At 42.5% G+C, this 19347-nt stretch overlaps 1 protein-coding gene across 2 annotated transcripts in view; it reads left to right on the forward strand.

The window, feature by feature from the left end:
- Positions 1-19347, forward strand: part of LOC310855104 (synaptosomal-associated protein 25-B-like) — a 68076-nt gene that overhangs the window by 42264 nt on the left and 6465 nt on the right. Inside the window, exons 4-6 of one of the 2 annotated variants that reach the window (XM_083759993.1) lie at positions 6615-6663; positions 13611-13734; positions 18681-18800. In XM_083759993.1, coding sequence (XP_083616119.1) covers positions 6615-6663; positions 13611-13734; positions 18681-18800 — 293 coding nt within the window. Of the gene's footprint in view, positions 1-6614; positions 6664-13610; positions 13735-13994; positions 14113-18680; positions 18801-19347 lie in introns of both variants that reach the window. The other variant, XM_083759994.1, reaches the window with a different exon arrangement.

A 19347-nucleotide genomic window follows, 5' to 3' on the forward strand; every position in this document is an offset into this window, starting at 1 on the left:
TATATGTACTCAAGTACTGTACTTATTTAAGTACAATTTGAGGTACTTTTACTTTACTGGAGCATTCCCGAGATTCAATACTTTTACTCCACTATTACATCTCAGAAGCAAAAGTTTAGATTATTATTATTACAAAACATACTGTACATTAACCACCATTTGAAAGTAGCAGTTCACAACAAACTTGAATTTATAGATCTGCCACTTTCAAAATGAAAGTGAAATGAGACATTTTGCATTATGAGTACTTTCACTTTTGGTACTGTAAGTATATTATCTCGATGCAAATACAATTTTGTACTTAAATGTAAAGGCATCTGAGTTGTTATTCCATCTATTCTACAGTGTGCAGGACATCACCAGTTGTCCTCATAGAAACCATTCAGTCCGTGAAATGTTGATTGGAATGCAGGGAGTCAGTCAGTCAGACTATCAATCTACATTATGTTAGATGCACGCTTTGCATTATTGCACTGCAAAGCTCCCAGATGCCCCCAGGAAAAGTCTTTCTAAACAACAAACGGTAATTCAGTTGATTTAACTTTCAAACTCAGTTTATTTTTCGTGCGATAATTCCTTTAAACTGCTGTTCTACACAAAATGTGAGTGTAATGAGGAACGCTAATTATATTCCGTTGTGTTTAGGGCAATATATAGTGTATACAGTATTTGCATACTAAAGTGAGTTGGCTAGTATGCAGCAGTAGGCTATTACTTTCAAGTACTACTGTATACGTTGTCAAATAAAGTGCAAGATTGATTATGACAATCTCTTATGGCCAAGGAAGGTTATTCTATGTCGTACAACCCTGTACCGAAAGGACATTTTGTCCCAATGTGCTTCGCCTGCACTGCACTTCCCAATCCCTACCCATGTATAATCTGTAGTATAAAGATCACAACTATTGCAGAAACGTGATACCAGTCAGCAATATATGAATGAATCAATCGTTTTTGTCAATACACCAATCAACTGATCAATCATCTTTTTTTTTAAGAACACTTGAAACCAACCTGCCTAGTCATGTGATTCACGAGTATCACATGATGGCTTTGGCATTGGGATTGACCAATAACAGAGAGCAGTGGGAGGTCATGTGTTGGAGGGGTGTGGTGGTGAGGTCATCTTCACTGTAACCCAGTTAGAATAGATCTCCAGGTTTAGGAGACAACACTGTAACCACGGTGATAGAAAAATCAATTGCAATCTGCTGAGGAGTTACTGTCAGTGGACTGCATGCTCTGTGTGCTTCACGGTTCTTTGTCTTCCTTTATTGTCTTTGTCGGTGGAAACCTCACATGTCCAACACTGCCCTTACTTTACTTTTCAGGATTCAAATTCAAAAGCAAGTAGCAGATCTACAAGCTCGAAACGAGTTTGCGGATCTGCTACTTTTTTTTGTCTCCTAAATTTCCCAATAACCCATTTTTCACCCAGTGCCAATTGCCTAAAATGTAATCCTGGGTGCTACTCTCCCTTTGTCAACCTGGGGAGAGCCCAGAACTGAGCTCATGCTTCCGTCAATGCATGAGGAGTGAAGTGAACAGGCCGCTTCTTATCACCTGACAGGCTGTCTGTGTCTATCTGTCTGTCTGGTCTGTCACATGTACATGGGGATTTTGGGAGGAAACCGCGATCCGACAAACTTCACAGCAGGCCCTGCACTTATTGAGCTATATAAGAACTAGAGTGAAATTAAAACCCTGTCCCCAATCATTTCAATGAATGTTGCTCACACAGCTCATGCTCCCCCAGACGTACAGTATATATATCTCTCTCTCCTCCAGCCCGTATAGAGCATGCACAGCAGTGTCCTTAGGCTTTATGGCCCTCATTTATCAACCGTGCGTACGCCAAAATATGGGCGCACGCTGAAATTACCGACATTTTCGGCATTTAACATTTCCGGCAAAGCTTGAAATTGAACTTGAGTAGGACAAATAGTCACGTCTGGTCGCGAGCTGGCGTACGCTGTTTTTCTGTTTTACACAAGCGGAGCAGCCTTGTCTGAACTGCTGAGAGGCTGTCACAGGCATCAAAACATATATGTATTCACTCCTAAAATGTTTATATAAAAGGTATGTATAATGTATATGGGCTACATGTAAAAAATAAATAAATAAAAATGTTAAGTAATACATGTGTCATATGAAATTAGTAGGAGATAAAATCGCGCAATTAAAAACAATGTTGCAAGAGATGCTTAAGCCATTTAAACAGTGTTTTGCATGAGCGCATACATGCGACGATTTGGGCTGTCTGTGCTGAAATATTTCCATGACGGGACGTTGGAGAGTATAGTGCAGCAGCTGCTGCAGCTCAGCTGCGGAGAGTCCCAACGTGCAGGTATAGCCTACTGTAGCCTAATCTACAGCATGAAGGCCGATGTCTTTCTTACGGTATGTGCAATATAATAAACCCGACGCGTCGCTCGAATGCCAAATGTACCGTGCCAGGCTCCCAGCGCAAGTGGGAACTGCATCGGAGATATAGGTATATTACCCAGCCAGCCCATGCACCAGCCACATGAGGCTATGGTTTTGGCTGCACATTCATATAACAGTGACTAACGACTGCGAGGCAATCTAAATAGACTGGCGAACGTCGGAACGTGCATGGTCAGTTGGTCACGGACGGAACACTGTGATAGAGAGAGACAGACAGACAGACAGACAGGACAGGAGGAGCACCTGCAAAACAGCAGCGTGTGTGTGCCTATTTGTTATTTAATTATGGTTCACAGGTTCAGGTTTTCGTTCACTAATATATCTTGTTGTATATTAACTTAAAAATACTTTAATAATTTAATATACAACTAACAACACACAGTTAAAGTTGCAAATAGCGATATGTGCGTGGTGCGTGCGGGGGGTGAGGGGGAAGCGAAGCGAGAGGAGAAACAGACAGCTTTATTTAATGTGTCATGTAGGTGCGTGCGTGCATGACAGCAAGGCAAGCGAGGTGAGAGGGAAACAGACAGGGACCCTGCATGAATTAAATAAAGTTGTAGGCCTACCCTGTCACAGGGTAGGCCTACAACTTTATTTAGTTGTCTGTTTCTCCTCTCGCTTCGCTTCCCTTGCTGCCCGCCTCACCCCCCGCACGCACGCTTTATTTAATTCATGCAGGTGTTCGTTCTTTATTTGTTTAACAACACACCAGTTAGTTGGGCTTGCAAGTTGCGTGAGCGTGCTGTGCGTGTGTATGAGAGAGGGGGGTGAGGCGAGCAGCAAGGCACGGGAGAAACCTATTTTTTCATGTAACCATGGTTTCAGGAAACGTATTGCCGTTGTTCATGTCGCAAAAACGAGGGCGAGGCTTGATTTCTTAGGGCGTGCCAGATCAAATTCAGCCGTGACATTTATTAACGTGAGAACAAAATTAAGGAAAGATCCGCTGTTTGCGATCACTTTATAAATGCCGTGGCGACGTGGGTGTACTACGAAACCTGCACTCGAATCTGTGGCAGATTTTACACTCGATTGATAAATGAGGGCCTATGCGTCCTACATCACAAGCTACCCTCATGCCCGTGGTGGCATGAGTCAGTCCAGCCACCCGGATGTGAGCCCAAATTTGCCCTACCAGAGTGGATTTGATTATCCTCCATTTTACAGGCTTTTGCTACATGATGCTTCAACACACACCTGCACAAACGCCTTGGTGAGATTGATCTGTGATTGGCTAGTTTGTCGTTAGGCCAACTGGGCCGACCGACATTTTGTGCTTATAATTAAGGGCTGACCGCTCCGTTGCGGGCCATAAAGACAAGTATAGGAAGAGGGAGGAAGAGAGAGAAGAGAGAAGAGAGGAGTATAAATCAGAGATATACAGAGAGATGCAAGAGAGAGAGAGAGAGAGAGAGAGAGGGGAGGGGTTAGAGAGGGAGAATGTGAAGGACATCACCAGAGATCAGTTGCCTCCATTCAGTCAGTAAAATGTTGTTTGTCATTGGAATGCAGGGAAGTCAGAACCGATCTCTTTATCTACATTACGGGTTAGATGGATACTCTGCATTACGTCACAAACTACCCGCCCATGAGTCAAGCCCATTGGTCGAGCCACCCGGATGTGGGCTCAGATTTGTGGTACCAGAGTGGGCCACCTATTGCTTTAAAGAAAAGTGTGTGTGTGTGTGTGTGTGTGTGTGTGTGTGTGTGTGTGTGTGTGTGTGTGTGTGTGTGTGTGTGTGTGTGTGTGTGTGTGTGTGTGTGTGTGTGTGTGTGTGTGTGTGTGTGTGTGTGTGTGTGTGTGTGTGTGTGCGTGCCATCAGTCTGTCAACATGAGTGTTTACATTATCTTTTTCAACAGATTACATGCCAGACATCTGATACAGACACATGGCCGCTGGCATATGTTTTCCCAGTCAATTTGATTAATACAAACAGTCATATCGCTCTGCTTGTTTAGAGGCTCCGAGCACACTGTTCTGTCTATCACTCGTCCTGGAGAGAAGGTCAAACCACAGTTTGATACAAATTAACTGATGCAGAACATTAATGGCCTTTAGGCATTAACAGTGCTTCAGGGGACAAGGTTGAAATGTGTTGCTGTTGCGTGGAGCCATTACAGTTGTTAATGCCATTAGTGTAACACACAGGGCTCTAGATGAAGCAAGGACCCTCACAACCTATTGTATAACATTGTGTTGCAGATTAAACTTTTTCATAGACTTAATAGATAGCTTCATAGACTTATTTGACAGCACTGTCGTTGTGTAGCCTTGTGTTGGATTGTATTTTCAGACGACTTAACTTAAACACTCTATACTAAAAAACTTGTACTTGTTCTGTTTTTTTCCCACCCTCTACACCAAACCTCTTAGCCGATCTACCTACGAGTTGTATTTTCAGATAATGTTCCCCTCAGAGTAGTTCCCCTCGTGCGTGCGTGCGTGCGTGCGTGCGTGCGCGATAAGCAAGGAATATAATGTTTTACCATTTACAGATTTGTTTCACTCAATAGTGATTTATCCACTCACTCACTTAACACACAATCAATATTTCAAGTGACAAATGACAAAACATTGCTACAAAGTGAAATGAAATATTATTGGAATGGATGAAAAAGACAGCAGATATCAATAATTTGATTGATTATAAGAATGGATTAATTAAGTGATGGTCACAACAAACTGTCTGTCTGTCTCTGCACATTTTTTTAATTTCAAATACTATTGTCATTGCAATCTTGTCAAAAGAGTCCGGTCAATAAATGTTTCAGTAGGTGGTTGCAAATGCTTAGAATACTTCTTATTTCTTTGCTATTGTGTTGTCACAATTCTTAGGGACAAAACAAATATTATAATTTTTTCCACAATCTGAACAAAAAACAACAATAAGAAAGACTTTCACAAAGACAAATACTGTAGACACAAAACTCAAATCAAAAGGACAAGACAAACAAAATAGTAAAAACAAAATAATTATTATAATAATAAACTACTGGTAAGTTATATGAATATTAGTCGATCCGCCATCTGACATGCCTCCGCATTATAAATGACTGACTGAACAATTAGTCTGAAATATCCGGGAGTTACACCCAAAACACATCTATATTCAATGTATTTGTATTATTATACTTAATTGCACAATACATGGGGATGAAACAGAGATACGTACAGTATCATAACGTTTTTGATATCTCAGCATTGTAGTTTTCATGTTGCCCTGGTGCTCATTAGTAGGTCAGAGTAGTCAGCCAGAGTGCAGGAGGCTATCCGTTCACAATGCACTAGACCCTGCATGGAGATCGATTGCTGAGGTGGAGCGCCACACCTAATTGTGTTTATGGCGAGTGCTGGTGTCCCCTAGGCCTAGGGTCTGTACTTGGCCAATGGCCAATCTACAAGCTCACAGAAGTTTGTAGATCTGATATTTCCATCAAATCTATTTTCAATGAATATTTGCCTGTTATTATGACATCACCCACAATAAGCTAGCTATATAGCTATATGGTTCAAATATAATAGAAATTATTCCCTCCCTACTTTTCCCTACTGACTCCTAAATAAATAAATATCAATACAGTACTTGTGTCATGACACTGAGAAGCATTGAATGAGAGGCCTATTGAGACAGAATATGTGTTTTTCCACTAACTTTGATGCCAGCTAATGAGCATATTAATAATACTCGCACTCTTCGAATGCAATCCATAATAGATGACGCGCTCTGTGCTAGTGTGCTGTGCTAGCTGGGTCTAGAAGAGCATAAGACAAGATCAATCGCTCCCCAGAAAGAAAAAGAAGAAAAAAGATGATTTTCAGATGACAATTTGACACACACAGCTCTGTTTGCTGCTCTGACTGTTCTGTTCTGTTCTGTTCTGTTCTGTTCTTGGTCTGTTTACTGATCTGTCATCTTTTTTTTCCTTCTCTTTTCCCCTTCCTCAATTTCTTCTTCCTGGGCTCCCCTCTCCTCCCACTGTCTGTCTGGGCGTCTGTCTGTCTGTCTGTCTGTCTGTCTGTCTGTCTGTCTGTCTGTCTGTCTGTCTGTCTGTCTGTCTGTCTGTCTGTCTGTCTGTCTGTCTGTCTGTCTGTCTGTCTGTCTGTCTGTCTGTCTGTCTGTCTGTCTGTCTGTCTGTCTGTCTGTCTGTCTGTCTGTATTAGAGTAAAGATGCTGGTATCAGGACTCTGGTCATGTTGGATGAGCAGGGAGGTAAGTCAGTAGAGACAGAGCTTCCACCCCGGCCTCTACTACTACTACTACTACTACTACTACTACTACTACTACTACTACTACTATTCTTTCAGCACTTTGTTTCCCTGCAGTGCATTATCGCTGATATTCTATGCTTTGCAAGCTAAAGACAAATCGGCATGTCCCATAATACGCCTAAATTCTGTTTGAAAAGGTTCATCCTATATTAACCACTTAAAACCCATAATTTGATCAGAGTCCCTCGGGGCTATAGTGTATGTTCTGTTTTCTGTTATCGTAGGGATCAATAAGCTCACAGCGCGTGGCAACGCGTGCCGTCGCAGCGCAGCGTTTTGTGAGCTTATCGATCGGCAATACAGATACTGGGGTTTAAGTTGTTAAAATTGCCTAGTATTTTACAAATGTACTATTTCATTAAATCTCTAATGAAACCCAGCCACACAGTAGGCTATTGAATGTACCGGTAGATGTTTATTTGGCTACTGTAAGAAGCTTGCCAACCTCTTCGCCTCCCTAAGCTATGCCTGGTTCTTAGTAATGCTAATGCGTTACAATTGCACATACTGCAACTATATTATTATTTATAAAAGTATACATTATGATTTACCGGCACCTTTATATACAGTAGCTTGTTACTACATGACTTACAGGTATTTTTTGGCATGTATGATGCATTCTAAAATTCTTTGAGCTAAGTTTAGATCTTGCATTAACCCGATCAATGCTTCTAACCTCTGCTTCTTCATCTGCTCTGTCATTGAAAACCTGGTTCCCATGGTTACCATGGGGAATCATTTCCCCCCTGATCGACCACGGGGTCAGGGGTCACACAGTGATAGATACCTTTAGCGCCGTCCTCTTTAGCGAGGAGGGACACCATGATCATTTTGACTGGTAACGACAAACACGCCCCACTCTCATTCACTCTCCATCCACTCCAGTACAACCGTTGTGTCAACCGTTGTACGTTGACCCTTCACACACAGTCACATCCTTGCTGTTACGTTAACATCAGAGGCTGTGCACATGGAGCCGAATGGACCTGTAGTATGTAATGGAACACAGGGGTTAGTATGTAATGGAGCAGAGGGCTTAGTATGTAATGGAAGTTATGGAACAGAGGGGTTAGTATGTAATGGAGCAGAGGGGTTAGTATGTAATGGAAGTTATGGAACAGAGGGGTTAGTATGTAATGGAGCAGAGGGGTTAGTATGTAATGGAAGTTATGGAACAGAGGGGTTAGTATGTAATGGAGCAGAGGGGTTAGTATGTAATGGAAGTTATGGAACAGAGGGATTAGTATGTAATGGAGCAGAGGGGTTAGTATTAATTAATGGTGCAGAGGGGTTAGTATGTAATGGAACAGAGGAATTACTATATAAAGGAAAGGAAAGGTACTATGTTTACCCAGGGTAACTGGACTAAGCTCAAGAACTTGTTTACAGCCAGGCCCTGCTCATAGAACATTTCATGGTAGGGGTTCAATGTCTTGTCCAAGGGCACTTCAGCGGTGGTAATTTTAACGTGCCGGTCCGGGGATACGAACTAGCGACCTTCCGATATCAAGACCGCTCCGCAAACCGTACGGCCACCGCTGCTGCTGTCTGGAAGAAACCACCTAACCCCAAAATGTTCATTTTTCATTTGGAGTTGGAGTTGGAGATTTTCGTCGACTAATACTTTTCATTGTAGGTTTCAATATTGTTTTAACCAACAAACAGACATAAAGGGTATTCAATAGCATTGATTTATGTTTATAATTATTAATAAAAAATGTAGTTAGTTGGAACAGAGGAGTTGGCGTATGCAGTGTAACAGAGTATCAATGTAATGAAACAGTGGGTAGTAAGTGGGTAATCTAATAAAGGAGGTAGGCTACAGTACCGGTGCCTATAGGCAGGTAACAGAGGAGTTACCTGTCAATCCAGTGCACCTGAGTGCACTGGATTGAAACAGAAAAGAGGCAAAACAAGTAGGTTGAATTTGACATTTTAAGCATGGACAGGAAATGAGGACAGTTTCCTTATCCTCTTTTCTCAGTGTTCTTTGGTTTTGGCTCAGGCCTTGAATTAGTAAACATTTAATTTAAACAGAAATACCTGAGTCTGTAGAGAGGACGTCTGAGAATCGAAAGGTCGCAATGCAGTTCAACCCTCGGCTTCAAGAATCAAGATGTTTGTACTTTGTACACTAACGTACAAGCAGCGAAATGTTGTTTCGCAAAAGAGTGTGCAACATCCTAGAAACCTATAGGCTACATACTACTATATTTTGTAGGACAAGAAATAAAAAATAAAATAATATATACGGTATACTGTGAGAAACAAAGGTGCAGGTACAAATTACTGTAGGCTACATATCTAACGTCCCTGAGCAAGACGCTTAACAGCGCCATCAGAGCCATCTGATCAGCCTTCTGTTGTTTGAAGCTGTAAATGCAATCTCTTCTCTCAGAAAAACGTACAGTCAAACGTTTGACTTTGACGTTTGGTCAACTCCTTCCCAAGATGTCATTGACCCGTTTGCTGTCTTGGTTAGCGAGAATGTGATTTATTTTCACATGACACATGAGTTTTATTGTCACATGACAAGTTTACAGAAGTAAAGAAGCGGGTGCGGGTCCCCATGAAAGAGCATTGATTTATTTCCAGTGCATTTGTGCCCTTCGCCTTTGTACATTTGTAGCCTTACAATCACAGAATCAGTCACAGTATATAGATAGTGACATGTTTGTTTATAGATCATATTAGGCCAGTGCAAAGTTCTGGCCCCTGCTGTAGTTTGGCCTGTGAGGTTGAAAGACCACTGACTCTGCAGAATGCATTGTGCTAGACTAGAGAGATCCCGCAGCTGCCAGTGGCCAGCATCACCGGCTTAATTCTCCCACACTGAGGCGGTCCTGCTGCACACCGGGTTTCTGTTATTAGGAAGGTGTGTGTTTGTGTGTGTGTGTGTGTGCGTGTGCGTGTGCATGTGCGTGTGCGTGCGCGTGCACGTGCGCGTGTGTGTATGTTAGACAGGGTTGATAACAGAGTTTAGGGGTGAGGTTTTGATGCAGCAGTTTGAGGTTGGGGTTTGATGCAGTGTTTCAGGTTGGGGTGGGTTGCAGTCAGAGTTTGGGGGTGAGGTTTAATGCAGCATTTGAGGTTGTGCGTATGTGCGTGCATGCGTGCATGGACGTGTACAACCAAAGACTTGCTCCTCTCCCCGTGCGTGACCCAGCAAACTAACTGGTCTGTCGGCAGAACAGACAGTATTCTCTCCTCTCTCTTCTCTGTCTCTGGCTTCTTTCCGTCCGTCTTGCCTGCGGTCCCCAGAGTGGGATCCGGCCCACTCCCTGCTGTTAACACGCAGCAGCAATCAATTCACAGAGTCAAATTACTCCAGCATCTCAGCACATCACCTCTGCCCCATGACTTCCTCTCCTCTCTCTCTCGCCACATCTCAATCTGTCTTTCTGTCATTCTGTATTTTTATGAGTCCCCCCCCCACACACACACACATACTGTAATTCCCTCTCGTATGTGTGTGTCTCTCTCTCTTCTTCTCAGTTTGTCTTTCAGCTCTACCGTCTTTCTTTCTCCCCCACTCTCTCCCTTCCATGCCCCCTTCACTCTCTCTAAGTCACATCTATTAGATTTGGTACAATTTAATGAGCTTCGCTGGCATTGAAGTTAAAAACAGAAGAATTGCCAAATCATCAATCAATCTTCGTGTCTGTCCTTACTCTGAGAATATACTACTATAGTCCGCAGGGATGTGAAGCATGGAAGGCTGGGTAGTTTACATCAGAAAACCAATGAGTCAGCAAAACGAGTCCCTTCCTACTATTCCCTATTGGCTCAGAAAAACACTGGCCACTTAAAAAACTTGTTGTCTGACGTCTGCTCTGAAAAATAGGTTACAGCATATAATTATGCTGTTTCATATACAGACTTGCTGAGATGCAAAGGCTGGTATATTAATTAGCTCTCCACCTCCGTTATCACACAGACTTGCGTACTGTACAGTACCTGCAAGCATGATCAGAAATACACATGCACACACCCACATGCACTTATACATCATGCACATATGGATTTGCACATACAACGCTGTACACACAGTCACACACACACACTCTCACGGACAAACACTGCAAACACACACACACACACACACACACACACACACACACACACACACATGCACTCGCAAACAACATCCATATGTAAAATGTATGCTCTCATGTAGTGGTGAACGACCTTTGTTTCCGTCCCAGCAGTAGGTATGTAATGTAATGAGACCTTAACGTCTACGCTCATCCGTGCATGATGACCTGAATTACACCTCAGTCAGCTCTGATAGATTACCTCCTGCCTCAAGAAACATGGCGTGAAGAGGCACACCATTTGCGTCGCCCACCTTGATCCAAGTGCGTGCGTGTGTGTGTGTGTGTGTGCGCTCTTAGTAGAGTGTCAAACGTTAGGTTTAAAGGTTAGGATGAAGAGAAAGGTAATTTCTAATTATTCAGGGGGGTTAAGTTAACATTATGATTAGGTTTTCTATATTGAAGAAATGCATATATGCATAAACATAATTAAATTAATTACATGTACTGATGAGACACGAAGCGAACCCACACAATAAAGTTGATTCTGTATCTGATAGCCCTATATTTGTACATATCAAGAGCTTATTGCCATTGTGCTCAAGACTATAGATACTGTACAGTATAGATAGCAGTGAGGATAGGTTTAGAGTCAGAGTTTAACAAGCTATACACGTACACACAAGATCCACCCTTTCCAATTGGCACCCTGATGCCCCCTGGTGGCACTTTGAAAATGTGTGGGCTAGAATGATCTCATGCAGCACTGACTCATCCCACCCAGGGACTAGGGAGGGACACAATGCCTTGACTCAGACCTGAGTCGAATCCCTCTTGTATTTAGATCAGTTTTAACTTTTAATCATACCTGATCTGCTTTTTTTATGGCACTAAGTCAAAAATAAGGCGTTAAACGTTATCAACGTTTTTTAGGCCAAGCCCCACTACAAACATAACATTGTGTTGCAGATTCTACTTTTTCACAGATAGCTTCATAGATGTGTTTGACAAGCAACTATCAGTGTTGGATTAATGTTAATCAATGTGTATTGTACAGACATTTAACCACATACCTCAATGCTTTGTAAACTTGACCTTTGGCTCTGTACCTGGTCTGTTCTTTTTTCCCCTTTACACTAAACGTCTTTGCCGAGAAATTGCCGATCGACAAGCTCACAACACAATGCCTCGCAGTGCAAGGTGGTGTAACTTGTGAGCTTTATGGCCTCTCCGCAGTGACTCTGAGGACCCCCTAGGGATCTTAGATCCCCTGTTGAAGACCTCCAAAACAAGGTATGACTTAAGTATAAATCAGGCTTTATTCACACTCAGCTACAGACAAGGCAGTGTTACATTACGTATTCAACAGGGTTCCACAGAAATGCAGATCAAATGTAATATCGTAGGATTATTGGAGAATTATGTAACCATAGCAACTCAACAATAACCCAAGTCTGTGCTTTCTGCCGATGCTGCAGCGTCCCACACCCGCCCACCAAAATAATCATAAATAAATAAAGCATAACTCTGATGCCAGGCAGGGTTGAATTTGTGAGCACATTGTGTGAAATGACTTCTCATGCACACTGGGGGTTGAACAGCTAAGTATACAAGCTTGGGGGCAAAGGTTTGGATTTAAAAATGAATTGTATAAACCTTTCTGTGTCAAATAACCTACCTACCTGCTGCGTTGGGTCACGCTGTGAGCTTGCAGATCAGCAAAGACATTTGGTGGAGAGGAGGCCAGGAGGGGGAAAAATGAGGGGACCAAGTATAGGCCTGGAGAATAGGGGTTTAAGTGGTTATATGAAACCGTACAACCCAGTGGTCTTATTACCCATCGCTCACTCTGATTGGCTGTGTGACGACCACTTAAAGGTATATTCAGTGATTTCACTCAAAAAACCTTAGGTTTCGTTTTTGGCTGTGGGACCCAGCCTTTCGTCCAATCAGGATAGAGAGTCAAAAACGAAACCTAAGGTTTTTTGACCCCCAGGGGTTAACTGGGGACAGGGAGGAACTCCTTATATGGCCAGCACACTCTATAGTAGGGAGGATCATCACAACAAAACAAAAAAATAAGTGATATTTGAATTAAGTGAAATCACTGAATATACCTTTAAGTAGTCCCATAATCCATAGAGGAATACATTATGGACAGGCAGGTGTGGTGGAGGTGATAAACATGCCTCTCTCTCTCTCTCTCTCTCTCTACATTCATCCTCTCCTCCAATCCCTCGCTCTGCCAAGGATTAGCGGGCAGGGCTAATTAAGGATTGTGAGTAGTAGTGTGCCGGGGGAACTCCAGCAGGGGAAAACCTCTCCTAATACCACACGTTAGACCCATATCTGGCACACGTGGTGGTTCATCTGGATAGCTTCTACGGTACAGCCTTCACTAAAGTTGCTGCATAGCAGTGCTACTGGACTCTACTTGTTCCACTTTACTTTGTCCCCGTCTCTATCTTCATTCTTATTGTTCACAGAAGGTAGTTCAATAGGCCTACTTTCCCTAGAATATAATTACCCAGGAAGAGAGATACAATGGCAACAGAAGCAACAGTGTGCTATTTAACAAGAAGACGCAATCCCAGAAACGCACACACACACACACACACACACACACACGCACACACACACACGCGCGTGCGCGCACACGCAGGCACCTATTTAATGCTTACTGCCTTGCCCTTAGTGACCTTGCCTACACTTGCATCGTGGCGCTGTAGACCACAGCAGACTGAGCAGACCCCAGACACCCCAACCAAACCCAGCCCACCCCCCCACCCCCTCCCCAAAAAAGCAAACCAATCCAAATTCATTTCACTACTCTCATTGCCTTTGTCCTCACCAGAACAACTTGATCGTGTCGAAGAGGGCATGAACCAGGTGCATGCAAACATGAAGGAAGCGGAGAAAGATTTAAAAGATTTCTCAGCAGGAAACTGCTGTGGTCAGATATGCCCATGTATCCAAAAGTAGGTACCTTTGGGGTGGAGCCCTGAGCTCCAGCCTGTCCAGTCCAGTGCTGTGGTGCTGGTGGTTTTTGGTGGTGATGTTGATGTCTGATGTGTCTCTTGTCACAGTCAATGTCTTTTTTTTTTGTCTCCAATTCCTTTGTCTTCCTTTCCGACCCTGCTCTTTTCTCCCTCTTCTTCTTCTTCTTCTTCTTCTTCTTCTCTTCCTCACGTGCTGTCGTTCTTTTGATGTGGATAAATTACATTGTGTTGGTAATCAGAGCAACTGGAGCGCATCGAGGAGGGGATGGACCAGATCAATAAGGACATGAAGGATGCAGAAAAGAATTTGAACAATTTAGGAAGCTTATGTGGTCTTTGCTCATGTCCCTGTAAAAAGTAGGTGCAAGCCTGCGTTTTGCCCGACTTGCATGTGTTTCAATGGTGCCCGTTCGGCCTGCCTTTCTATCTATGTGTCTGCCTGCTTCCTAGTAGAGCATGGTGTGATCCATGGTGAGAGGGAGCCAGGCCCACAGCCAAACTTAATGCTGTCCACTCCAACACTGTGTGTGTGTGTGTGTGTGTGTGTGTGTGTGTGTGTGTGTGTGTGTGTGTGTGTGTGTGTGTGTGTGTGGTGTGTGTGTGTGTGTGTGTGTGTGTGTGTGTGTGTGTGTGTTGGGGGGGAGATACGTGTGCATGGCTCCACATGCTTGTTTTCATTCTTGCATCATGCATGTGTGTGCATGCGGATTGTGAGCCGCACTACACTATATAACACAGTGGTTTTCAACCTTTCAATCATGATTGTTCTTTTTTCCCCCCTTCTTTTTGTAAGAAAGACACAAAAGTGTTCCCTTTGAGCTTGTAGGATGCTATTTTCACAATATTTACCGAGTCAAGGAAAATCCTCAATTCCTACATTGAGAGCTTGTCGGGGTGGGTGGTCCCCAGTTCAAATATGATTATTTTGGGGGGTCACGGCCTGAAAAGGTTGAGAACCACTACTATAACACACATTGCACAACAGTCCACATCATTCACTGATTCCAACCTCTATGGCTGCCATTCAGAGCCCTTCATTCCTCTGTGAGATGAGAAATTATTCTCTTCCAGGCTGGGAAGCAGCATTCGGGTCACAGTGTTTCCTTTCCTACTGTATAACCCCTTTCTCTCCGGATCTCCTGTCAGTCGCCTCATACTGCACTAACATTGTTGAATCTTACCAGAATTCACCAATGTAATTCCAGTTACGCAAACATGAAGATCTCCCAAGTGGACTTTATAAATGAAGGAGATTTGATTAATCTGTCTGGCTCTAGCCAAAACATAGCACAAACCATGTTTACCCTACATGTACTGTACCTCATGTCGCAAGGAAACATTAGGGAATTTCTGCTGTTTTGGGGGATGTTTTGGCACAACCATGGTCACCAGGAGCGTACCTATGTTCCTTCAGCCCTGTGTTCCCTCATAACTAACACTAACACCAACCCTAAAGCTAACCGCAAGCCTAAACCTAACCTGAAGGAACATAATATAGGACTGAGGGAACATAGGCATGACCCACAGTCGCCCATATTTCCTGGCAAAAGAAACTGTGTGCCATTCCCTCACCTCAACAACAGCCATGGTTTGAGTCTGGTAAATACAAGGAGACTTCTTTGGTGATTTTCACCTCCAGGCGCTGGAGGTGAGGCGCAGTCTTTACTATGAGGGAATTAATTGTTTTCACCTGATATCCCAGGTCTAAATGAGTCCCTAACTAGACATTTGCAAATCATTATGCCTAACTTGAACCTTGTATTCCAGGAGAACAGTGTGCCCATTTCACACGCATCTTTCCACCAGGAACATAACCCTGAAAAACAACGTGTTTTTTGGTCGAAGAAATGTCTAAGGAGGTTCTTTAGTGTCTGTGCTGTTTTAATCAATAATTAAACTGGACTCCTTGCTAAAACAAAACGAAAAAAATATTATTTAGACCAATGTCATTCTGAGGTGGCCACATAACAGCTGACATATAAAAAGAATGAATTCGAGCGATGCCCTTCATAGATTCTAGAAAAACGCAGATATTTAAACAGTATTTCCACATTGATTCTCCATTTAGGTTCTGTTTTCTGCCACTCTTGAATTAGGATCTTGCTAAAAGAAAAAGTGCTGGGCCCTTTGGCTTGATATTATATACTTGGTTGCACACTGCCAAAAATAGATGATTATCTCACAATGTGTCGCACTGCAGCGTATTGTGGGCTTGTAGATTGCCTATATTACTAAATATAACAGATTATATATTATTAAATATTAACTTCATAAGTCACATGATGTATGAAGTTAATATTTAATTATATATATTATTAAATAATATCTTCCAGGGCCCCCTGTCAGTGTTTAAGTCTCAAACTGAAATGTATAATCAAAGCCAGAAAGAAAAAGCGACTATTTTCTTTTTCTTTTCTTTTTTTTTTACACTAAACAAGACCTCCTTAAACATCCGTTTCCCTGGTAAAGCTTCTGATGTGGATGTAACTATACAGTGTCTTTGCCTATACCTTCAGGACCATCCTGTTCAGAGTCTTAATCATACAAGGTTCGGGGCCAACTTGTCAACAACTTTGCATAAACAATATAGGATGCTTCCGTTTTAAAAACCCAAGCTCTAGAATCACGCACCACTTGTATGTGTATGCATTTTCTGATTCTAGAATTTATAGTATATTACATCGCAACCCAACCCACAACCATATTGTCTCATATTGTCATATGTTCAAAACTGTTACTTTTCAGGATTCAAATTCAAAAGCAGCAAAAGCAGGAGATCGACAAGCTCAAAATGCATTGCTTTGCAAAAAGCTTGTATATCCGCTACATTTTATGCTTTTGTGTGATGTTGTAGTATGATCAAGTAGGGCATTCATTTACAAAAATGAGTATGGAGATGAAAGGTTTCTGTCCGATATCGACAATATTACATTGCATCTAACAGGAAACGGTAGGCTCATTGACCATGTACAGTAAACATATGGTGGCCATTGTGCTCTTGATTCATACTTGAGGAGGTGGAAGAGGAGAGGGGAAAAGAAAGACAGATTATGTTATCACATCTTCCTTCCTGACAAAAAAGCTTGTGCCAAGTTTGCCACGCTCTTGTATGATGCTCTCTGTTGTACGTGTGAACAGCCAAACTATGGCCACTCAGCCATGTCTGAGCACAGTTCTTTTATGAATGAATGGTTGAGGCTGACAAACCTTGTGATGATGGTACAGTACACTATATTGATGCCTGAGTGTGTTAATCATTAATGCATTTACAGTGTCTATAAACTAGTGCATGGATGAATCAGGCATCAGTGTGCAGTTTGCTGTCGTTTTGGCTTTGACCTTTTTTCTTCTTTCTTTTTCTTTTTCGTTCATTTTGTTTTGTTTTTTGTTTTTGTTTTTACAATTTGTGAATTGTACAGAAGGATATGTGTACTATATGGCAATTCATGAAAATGACCAAACAAGTAAAAAATAAAATAATTAAAAAGCTAATGATTATGTAAGGTTTGCCTACCTCAAGTCTATTCCAGTGGTATCCACTATCCAGCTCTCGTCCTGGGGACAATAGTGCAATTCTATATTTGAATTCAAATTCATAGCCATTGAGTGGAAGCTTTGTATGTCCAAATCTGTTACTTTTCAGGACATGGGAAAAATAACTAAGCTGTCACAGATCTAAACTAGAGCGACTACCTGGTGAAATACAGAATGAAAATTAACAGAATTCTGGGTCCCCAGGACAAGGATTTGAGAACCTCTGGTCTATTCTACATCTCTTGGATCTACCTTAGTGACTCCCAGTCATGATGAGCTATGTGAGGTTCATCTGATCTATTAGACTCCATTAAAGTAGCAGCTGGTTCAAAAACTGTGCTGTTTTTTTTCACCTGCTTGGAGCACGGGATGGGTGGACTGGATAGTATGTGGGGTCAGGACATTGCAGATGCTGTGCACCAGGAAAGGCTTTGAAATCTTTCTGGCATTCGTGGTAGAGTTTCCATGTGGGAAAAGGCCAACCCCATCTAGTACCCCACCTCGGGTGAAAATAAACACAGAACATTTATTTTCCGCTGCTATTTTGACATGAAGCTGTCCATCCAGTTGAAATGAAGGGCTGTACTCACCATTATCACCCATGTTTTTTTTTTCATCTTCACAATGCCGTACACTTTGGGATGTATGTTGTTATTGATTTTGTGCAGTCGCTCCGAGGGGGTTTATTATTATCTCAGTAGAACTGAGGATAATTTAAAATGATACTGTGCTCTGGTCCTGTTCCCCTCCATGTGTGATTTTATACATTTCTACCCTTCTCTGTTTCTCTGTGTGGACATGTCCCCTCCTTCTGTGTCAGTCCAACCTGTGTGTGTGTGTGTGTGTGTGTGTGTGTGTGTGTGTGTGTGTGTGTGCGTGTGTGTGTGTCTGAGACGTGTGTGTTTGTGTGTTTGTGTGTGCGTGCGTGCGTGTGTAACATGAGAGAGAGAGAGAGAGAGAGAGGAAGAGAGATTATACTGTATGCTATTGTGTCTTTGTTGCTTGTCACCTTGTCGTTGTGTCTGTCGTCTTTGTGTTCATGTTGGTCTATATGTGCTTGTGGGAGAGGGTTTAATGAAGCCTTCTTTTTTTTCTCCAAGTGCTAAACTAAGTGCTTTCTAAATGTTTTTGAAGTAAAGTTACTTTCTGACACAAGCAAATGTGAGCTTTTTCCTGCTCAAATTCAATTGATCAGCACACTTGATCAATTATTCACCAATAGCACTAAATTGCATGTACATGTCTCAAAACCTATGTTGCCTGGTGTGTTGCTTTGGTAGGCAAATTGGCTGAACAGTACATGTCCTGTGTATGTTGCATTGTACTGAATGCATTTTACTTTTTTTAAATTATTGTATGATGTTTAATAACACTGCCTGTCCGTGTGTTAGGATTAAGGGTGGGGGACAGGCATGGGGTGCAAACCAGGATGGAGTGGTCAACAGTCAGCCAGGGGCCCGTGTTGTGGATGAGCGTGAACAGATGGCCATCAGTGGGGGCTTCATCCGCAGGTGTGTAGAAGGGAGATTGTGGACGAGTGTGCATGAATAGCTGTGTGTAGCGTGTGTGCTGTGTACGTGCTTGCTATATACTATACTGTATATGCCTTGTCTTATCTTAAAGTTTAGCCGCTCGAGTCCTAGCATCTCTATTATGAGGGGGGAACGTTCACCAAAAATAGCCATTCTACAAGCTAGATCAACCTTTCTGGTATGTTCTATGGTAGCTGCATAGCTGGTGATCTGCTCAAACAACAATGCTCTTAACTCGCTGTAATCTTGTCAGATTTACGGTTTGGTTTATTGCAAAAATTATCAACGTGGCTATGATTCAGGATGGTTCATTTTATGCAGTATCATGACTGACATTTACAACAAACCAAGCTGTTTGAAAATAGGTTGAAAATTGAACAAGTTATGGTTATTTAATAAGTAGGCTACATGTACCAGCGGCGTATATCTATTCTAAGTCCGAGCATAGGGGCATACGCCCCGCCTGCCTCTGATTGGCCTACCGACACTGCCGGCCTTACCAGACTTTCCTCCGAGGTGGATAGCT

Source organism: Protomyctophum parallelum, assembly GCF_964188405.1.
Source record: "Protomyctophum parallelum genome assembly, chromosome: 2".
NCBI classification, from domain to species: Eukaryota; Metazoa; Chordata; class Actinopteri; order Myctophiformes; family Myctophidae; genus Protomyctophum; species Protomyctophum parallelum.